Below are 8603 nucleotides of genomic sequence, written 5' to 3' on the forward strand. Positions count from 1 at the left end.
CCATTCTCATTTCCAACACCAGAAAAGGCTAAAAGAATATCAGAAGAGTATTTGCCACCCATGAGGGATAATAGCTACCAACATGGCATATCACTGATGATATGAACTTTAATCACCTAAGGCAGTGTTTACAAGCTTTTCCACTGTACAGTTACATCCCCTGCTCCCTCCTTCCCACTTTTTCAAACTGTAATCTTGGGAACAAGTTACCATACTCTGTAGATGAGCCATGGTACTCTCAGAATGCCAAATGCAAAGACTGGATTTTATAGCCAAGGTCGATCCCCACTCAAAATATGGATGTTTCAGGATTGATGATGCCACCCACACCAGAAGGATATGAAAGGGTTTATTATTTCTGTAATGAGGTTTACGGGGAGAGCAGGGTATTGAGGGTGCAGGGAAAGGAGACAAGCTTTGGGTGTTTATGCTGGTTACAGGGTGCTTGTGGTGGGAGGGTTCTGGCACTCACTACTAGGGGCTGGCTTTGTTTGCACTTCCCACCTGCAGTGTGAAGCACCTGGGCTTTCTCTTCAGCTTTCCCAGGTGTGAGGAAAAGAGGACAAAAGAAGGGTGAGTCCTAAAAGTCTGATGAAGACCCCATCTCTAAAAACATCCTGAAAAATAGTTTCAAGCAATCAATGCTTTACTCCCAACACATTGAGAAATGAGAGAAACCCATAATTCTACCTTGTCTTCCACCTGGAATATAAAGAACTTATGCATAGGACCACACCATGACATGCACACAGAATCTGTAATATTTGTAAATGTACTCAAAATTTATTGAAGCTGTGAATTACAATGTATGCATTCTAGGAATTTCAGAAACACTTTACACCTATTCCCTACATCTCCATTTGTTCCCACAAAATCTCTTGCTATTGAAGGAAAATAGGGAGAAAGAGAGAGAGAGAGAGAGAGAGAGAGAGAGAAACATCCCAATGTTTAAGACATGGAAGTACTTAATTTCATGGTGCTAGATTCATTCACTGCTAGACAGTTGTACAAAATTCTAGCTACTGTCCAAAAATCACAGGAAGACAATGAAGCAAAGTCACAGATCATCCTTCATAATCTCTTTCAGCACAGATTGTAAGAGGTTTAGGATCATACCCAGTACTGAAGTAAGGCTTCAGCACGTCAGAAAATTTATCCATGAAAGAATGGATGTGAGACATGTCATTCAAATTGTAAAACGAAACCTGCCCCAACTCATAGTCCAGATAGATGCCAATCCCTCTGGGCTTTTCCTTCAGCACAAGGGCGGTGGTGGCAGACCCTCGTGCCACATAATCACCATTCTGCAGCTGAATTGCCCAACATCGGTTGTGCCCTGGTGGGGGATGCTTCCTCTCCCTGGTCAGGGAGCTTTTACAAACGCCCACGGCCCACTCAGGCTTGTCATCCACCTGGACCTCCCAGTAATGTCGGCCACCATCAAACCCTTCCGAACCCAGGACAGCGGGGTCGACTGCGAATCTCTTCGGATTCCGAGAAACCCTTTGCTTTTTCCTCACAAATGTCACCGACTTTTTATCCTTGGACACAAGCAGATTAGGATGCGCTGTCTCAGCATCCAGGGTGACTTCTTCTCTAAACTTCCGCACGATCTTCTGCAGAGCCGAACACTGCGGAGGAAGGCAGCACCCTTCTCTCCGGAGCTGGAACCAATACACAGCCGGCGGTTTCAGGCTCTCGCAGCTGTGGAAGACACTCCGGATGCCCGTCAGCATTTTCACGTCTGACATCACGCTCTTCTCTGCCACCACCTTCAGCAGGCTGTTCAGGCTGGAAATGTGGTCGGCAAACGCCGTTGTGTTGGCACTCAGTTTCTGTTGGATGTTCTTCTCCTCTTCGGCTAACCTTGAAAGAACTGCCTCTTGCTCCCGTTCTACAGACTGTGTCAGGTGCTCAAATTCAGAGGCTAACTTCCTTCTCCGGTTTTGCACTTTCTCTCTCAGCTCTAACAGTTTCCTGTCTTGGGTGGTTACTAGTTTCTGAATGTCTGCCACCTGCTTCTTCAGGGGCTCGATGTAACTGCTGAGCTTTTGCCTGTGATGAGCAGCGGCCTCATCCACGGGCCTCACCTGGTGGCCCTCGTGGTCAGGGGGCTGAGTGCACAGGGAACACAACAACTCTAGGTCCTCCTCACAGAAGAGGGTCAGGGCCTGGTTGTGCTTCTCGCACAAGCGCCTGTCTTCCTGCTCCTCCTTCTTGCTCCTGGTGATCTGAAGGAGCTTGGTGATGTCGATCATCCTTCCCAGCTGGGTGTTGCTCCTCACATGCCTCTCTTGGCACCGGTGACGGCACACAGGGCACGGGAACCTGTCCCGCAGGTCAGCCCAGGACTGTTGGATGCAGGAGCGACAGAAGTTGTGCCCACATTCGATGGTGACAGGGTCTCTCAGCTCATCCAGACAGATGGGACAGTTGACTTCTGCCTGGAGTCCTGCCAGAACTGCCTCAGTCTCCATTGCGCCCTGCATGAAGGATGGAACCAAGGTGGATTTTCTTCAGGAATTTGGGCTCTGTGAGGTCTCTCCACCGAGAGGCAGATGCACACTGAGATCTCACTGTCCTTTCTGTCCAAATATCTCTTTGTCAATTAGAGGCAGCCCTTGCTATCCTTTAAGGTCCTTTGCTGCAGAGGTAGGTGCCCAGAGGCGCTCTGCTGTCCACCCCTAGCCAATCAGAGTAGTTGGAGAACTAGCTGCCCTTGGCAGCTCAGAGGATATGAGCCCAAGCTCAGCAATTTTCTTGGTCAAAAAGCAGTCACGACTCTTAAGTACCTATTGGTTCCTGGGGACGAGAAAGTATAGTTTCATGTAAAAAAAAAAAAAATTAAGAAATCTATTTATCTTGGGGCCCTGCTTACTGTCACCTTTGAGGGAACCATTGAATTCTCTTCCTCAGTCCCACAGCCCACCTGCACCCACATGAGCCACATATGGGCTGCATGGGACTACAGAAAGTGTATTTTTGCTGCTAGATCTTCTGTCACCAGGTTAGGTTTCAGCTTTAGTCACCTATTATCTGGGGAACTTAGAGAAAGCACTTAACATCCTTAACATTAAGAGAATTAGGTTAACAAGTGTAAAAATCCCAACTTCAATTATTTCTGATAGCACTGAATTCACGATATGTCAAAATTCACTTGTTTTTCATTTATGCTTCTCAAATGCAGGACATACCCAACTGGGTACCTAAGTGGGTGGGATCTGACCCAGATTAGATTTACTCTGAAAACCTCGCTAAGTAGGAAGACTGATTATCACAGGCACAGGATGCAATTCAAGATCAGGAATTCAATGTGAGAAAAAGCTGGGAAGCAGACACACACTAGCCTTTGAAGTTGATAAACTACAACTAGTGGGAATTTTTGAGAAGAGAATTCAGCTTTCCCTTACAATCAGTCACTGATCCTAGTGGAGGCCCAGAGACTGAGGTGACCTCCATGTTGGGTCACCTTGCTCCCCACAGAGTCAGGGAACAGTAAAAGCAGTATCACGGATTCTTTCAACTCAAATTGCAAATTAACACACTTTTTGTACATCTCAATTCCCCACTACTGTAACCTCCATGTAATCCCCACCATGACTCTATCTCCAATTATCTCCTCAGTCCCTGGCTAAAACTCTTGGATGACTAAAATCCTGGCCAGGTCTCCTTTAGGGACTAAGTGGTTTCGGGCCATCTGCTTATACTCTGAGCCTCTGTCAGCAGGCCGACTAAGGAAGATCAAGTCAATGCAGGGTCTCAGTACCAGGAATAAAGGCACATAGCTCTTATTTCTCCACTCCCCTCCTAGGCACAAACGCCCCAACCTATCCCCACCTAAACACACACCCTGAGACATCCTGGAAGTGATTCCATAGGCAGCTTCAGACCAGCACCATTATGTGTTTCGTCACACAAATGTCACCCCGTTAGGTCAGGTTGTGATGTGGTTTCTGTGTTTTTAGCGAGCATTTGGATGACTTAGGACAATGGTCACTGAGGGACCAGAACCATAATAAGAGCATGTGTACGGTAACCCGGATCTAAGTTAGGGCTTCCTTGCAAAGCGCAGTCCGGCCCTGCAAGAGTCAACCGCGCTCCCACTTCAGCCACTTAGATGGTCCCAAATTCCAGACCATGTGGAACTCGTGGTCATGGACCACTCGGTGAGGACCGAAACTCCCCTTGCCTTATCACATGGAGATGTTCTCCTGTCTCTTAACTCCTCAAGGGTCAGATATGGGTATCCAAAATTTTAACGATCATTTAGATGACTTAAGATAATGTTCCGAGAGGGACCGGGAAACGATAATAAACCTCATGCGTTTTAAAATAAGCCAAACCCGAGTTTGGACTCCCTTTTGAAGTTCTGTGTCCCAGCCGGTCACAGAGAAGACGCTCAGGAATCCACAGGTCTTACCTCACTCGCGTGTCCAGCACCCACACGGTCCAAACTCCCAACTCACCAAGGCTGGGGCGGAGCTATAACGCTGGTCCGGTCTGGTACGGCCGAGAGGCAGCTCTCCCTCAAGGGTGTTTGAAGCCAGCCTGGCACATGACTGCGTGATCACCGACGTGACCCTGGCATATCTATATTAGGAGGGTGGAGCTTTTAGGACCACGCCCACCAAAGCCCGGTGGCTCCTCCCCCACGGAGGGAGGGGTGAGCCAGGGTTAGAGGACAGTCAGAGTTGCTGGGTAAAGGAGGGCAGATGGCGTGTGATCCAATCAAGCCTGGAAAGACTAACGCGGATAATACTCACGATCTAATTTGCACCTTGGAAATTCTCCCTTGATCCTTTCAACACCCTTTAATCACATCTTTGCTGATGAAGAAATAAATCTGTAATCTGAAAGCCTAAGTGAGGCCTCTTCTTTTTCTCATCCAGGAATGTGTAACTCTGGAGCCCACCAGTTCCACCCTCCTTCTACAGTTTGCAGTCAGCCCTGTGCAGTCCTGCCCTTTCTCTCCGCACTCAGGACTCCGCCTCCCCCTGCCACAGGATCTTTGTACAGATAGCTTTCTTCCATAACAGCTCCTATGCGCCATGCATGTTGTTTACTTCCTTGTTCACTGGCATTCTTACTTAAACTTCCAACCTAATCGTTACTTTCTTTGAGAAGCATTCTTTGAGCTCTAAAATTCTGCATCACTCTTTTTGGCAGATTACTTATCAGGCAAATTAATATTTATATTGATTGCTAAAAATTTACCCAAATTATTTAATTTTTTAAACTTGTTTTTCAATTGTAGTTGACGTCACCCACATTTTTAAAAACTCAAACATTTATTACATGCTATCAGTCTATAAAACAGTGAGCCCTACGAAGCAAAAACTTAAGGAAAGAGGCATAAATAAAGACTGAATAGTATTCAAGTGCCTTTGCTTCCAGAGGACTAATGAAATTAATGAGACGGTTACAATGGAGTTACAAGCTCAGATGTAAAATTGCTTTTGGTTAAAGTAAGAGGACACTACGATATAATTCCTTCAGATCTCCTCTTCTAGAAGATTCAATCCATCGGGATTCTGGGGTTTTTTTTCCCCAGAGTATTTCTGTATTCTAACCCATACTGCAGATAATGGAATATACGAGCCCAACAGTGAGCCCACGGCAGTAAGATAAGTTACCCCTAGAGAAGACATATTTTCCCAAGGAATATATTTGTAGAAAGGTGAATGTGAAAGGTCCTTTGGTGAGAGCTCAAATGGAAATGACATAAATACTAAAAGAGACGGGAGAGCCCTGGCTGGTGCGGCTCGGTGGATTTGAACACCCCCTTGCTGACCACAAGGTTGCCGATTGGATTTCTGGTCTGGGCACATGCCTGGGTTGCCGACCAGGTGACCAGTTGGGGGCGTTAGAGAGGCTTCCGATGGATGAATCTTTGGCACATAAATGTTTCTCTCCCTCTCTTTTTCCCTCCCTTCCCCTCTCTGTAAAAGTAATAAATAAAATCTTTTAAAAAATAAAGACCGGAGAAAAGTTTATTTCTGTCACACAATGACAGAAACATAGCTAAATTGTGTGCTACCGTTGTGTGAAAAGCAGAGCTTGTAAACGATGAACTTGGATATTTAGCTGAGGAAAGTGATCTTTTGTGGCTGTAGACTCCACATTCTTGGTTAATACACGGTGGTTAACTGAAATTTTAACCAGAGGTAGACTTGGGTTATTTAAGTAACTGTGGCAGGTGAATTTTGTATATATTAGAACCATGCAAAGTGTGAACTGCTGGCCTTCAGTGTAAAACCAGTCCTTTAAGTAATTCCTAGGCAACTGAACCACAGAAGTCTTTCCCAATGGAGCTTTTTTCCCACATTTATTTAATGGTGTTTAAACATTAGTCTCAATGATTCATTTCCTAATGAATCAGCAAAACTTCAAAATAACAATGCTTTATGTTTCTAAAAAATGCAGATTTTATTTTAAGGTTTATTTTACTAAAAAGAAATACCTCCAATATGGGGGAAAGTTATTGAACAAGTGTCAACCATTAAGCCAAAGTAATGTAAGTTTTATGTTAACCTATTCACAAGTTCTAAGTGGAAAGTTTTAATTGTAGCACTTATCATTAATATAAATTTCACTAAAATCTAATTTGATTCAGGAATTATGACAAACAGAAGCATTTCACCACATGTATTCTGGTATTCTTGTAAGCCTATATTCTTTCCTACCCTTTGAAGGTAAGTGGGGTTTTGCAATTACTTTTAGAAAATGGAATATGAGTAAATGTGTGTCACTTCCTGGTGCTGGCCTTCAAGCCTCAGTGTGCTCCTTTTTTTAGTTGCAGTGACCCAGTGCTGAAGGAGTTACATTCCTGAGCAGGTAATGCAGCAGCGCCTCACATTGCACTTTACAAGAATAAGTATTAGTTTGTCTTACTAAGCAACTGAGATTACCACAGCATGCAATGGCTACTCTGATTGGTGCAGCATACCATCACAATGAACGTTCTGCTGAGCCTCTATTCAAATCATGACGAAAGACAAATAGTGCAGAGATAAAGTAAAACTCTATTTACCAACACTGTAAACACACATACAGGCTTCCAAATGCAGACAAGTTGTAAAATGTCAACAGTTTCACATAATGTTCAACGTGAGTATGTGACGTTTGGAGGTTATGTATGAAAAACAATTATATAAAATATTAGACAAAAGCAAAACAGAACTCCCAAAATATTATATGAAATAGAAAAAGTAAATACAATGTGATCTTTATTGACACTTCTGACTTAGGTCAGTTAAATGAACACAGCTTGGGGAGAAGTCAACAAATGAAGCCCAGAACTAAAGGACACACTTGCCTAGCAGAGGAGCCTGTTACCAGACAAAGCCAGAGGAGAACCCTCTGCTGGAGATGCTTCACATCTGGGTAATCCTATTCACAGTGTCAATAGTGGTGACCAGGTTGCATAGCCAGGGGGGAAACCATCCAAAATTTGCCTCAAACGTTGGGCTAATGATGACTCACCACCACATACTAGAATAGTATAAAAAGGATTAATACTCAACATAAATAGGTTTTGGGGGACAGTAGGGAAGATCTCAGAGTACATCCCAAAATGACTGAGAGTGCAGGAAAAAGGGACTAGCCTGCAGTGTTTATGGCAAGTTACTGGGTGCTGGTGGTGGGTGGGAGGGTGCTGGCACTGCTAGAGGTTTGCTTGGTTGGAACTTCCCACCTGCACCAAAGGATGCAGCACCTGGGCTTTCTCATCAGTTTTCCAAGTGTGAGGTAAGGGGAGGAGAGAAGGCTGAGTCCCAAAGCTTTCAACAGTCAAACATCAAAACTGGATCAGGATCTTCATTACAACAATTTCTTCCAATGACAACAGAAGAAAATAACTATATACAAAATTTCCTCCAAGTATTTTCATTTGACTCTGATGATTCGAATTGTGAGAGATTTTGAAGAAGGTGCACTAGAGAAATAAGGCCTAAGTTTTTCAGTAAACACATCACTGAATCTATACAAATATGACCTATTATACATATTATAAAATGAAATCTCTCCCAACTCATAGTCCAGAAACATACCAATCAGTCGTATAGAGCATGGGCCACATGAACTAGTCCAGAGGGGATATTGCCAGCATCCATTTCTTGGGGATGGTGACGTAAGAGTATTTCTGGGAAAAGATCCTTTACATACACCTAAGAAGCACTCACCTGTGCCTCTTATGTCTACCTGCCAAAAATGCCTGCCAGCATCAAATCCCTCAGAACTGAGGACACCTGGGTAAGAATTAAGTGCCTGGGGATCCTGAAGACCATTTGGTGTCTTATATGTCACACTTTTTCTGTCTCTTGAGATAATGAGACTTGGATGGGCAGTTTCAGGATCCAGTGTCAAATCTACCTGAAATGTGCTGATCATTTTATACAGGCCAAAATAATGTGGAGGGGGAGTGCAAATCTTCTTCTTTAATTCATATGAAAAGACTGCTGGGGTTTCTAGGTGCTCATACCTGTTGTGGATACTTTCAATACCTGTGAGTAATTCCTGGTCTGTCTGCAAAAACTTCTCTGCTATTTCACTTAACAGATTGTTTAGTGTGAACATATGGTTTGAGATTTGCCTTCTATTCTCAG

The 8603-nt window shown here is 44.2% G+C and overlaps 1 protein-coding gene across 1 annotated transcript; it reads right to left on the reverse strand.

The window, feature by feature from the left end:
• Positions 1-1064: 1064 nt before the first annotated feature.
• LOC129072516 (tripartite motif-containing protein 75-like) lies at positions 1065-2489 on the reverse strand. Its single transcript, XM_054575983.1, has one exon. It carries the CDS (start codon positions 2487-2489, stop codon positions 1065-1067), a length of 1425 nt encoding a protein of 474 aa, XP_054431958.1.
• Positions 2490-8603: the final 6114 nt, after the last annotated feature.

Source organism: Pteronotus mesoamericanus, unplaced genomic scaffold (genome assembly GCF_021234165.1).
Source record: "Pteronotus mesoamericanus isolate MK-2021 breed Mesoamerican mustached bat unplaced genomic scaffold, CSHL_Meso_final contig_32, whole genome shotgun sequence".
NCBI classification, from domain to species: domain Eukaryota; kingdom Metazoa; phylum Chordata; class Mammalia; order Chiroptera; family Mormoopidae; genus Pteronotus; species Pteronotus mesoamericanus.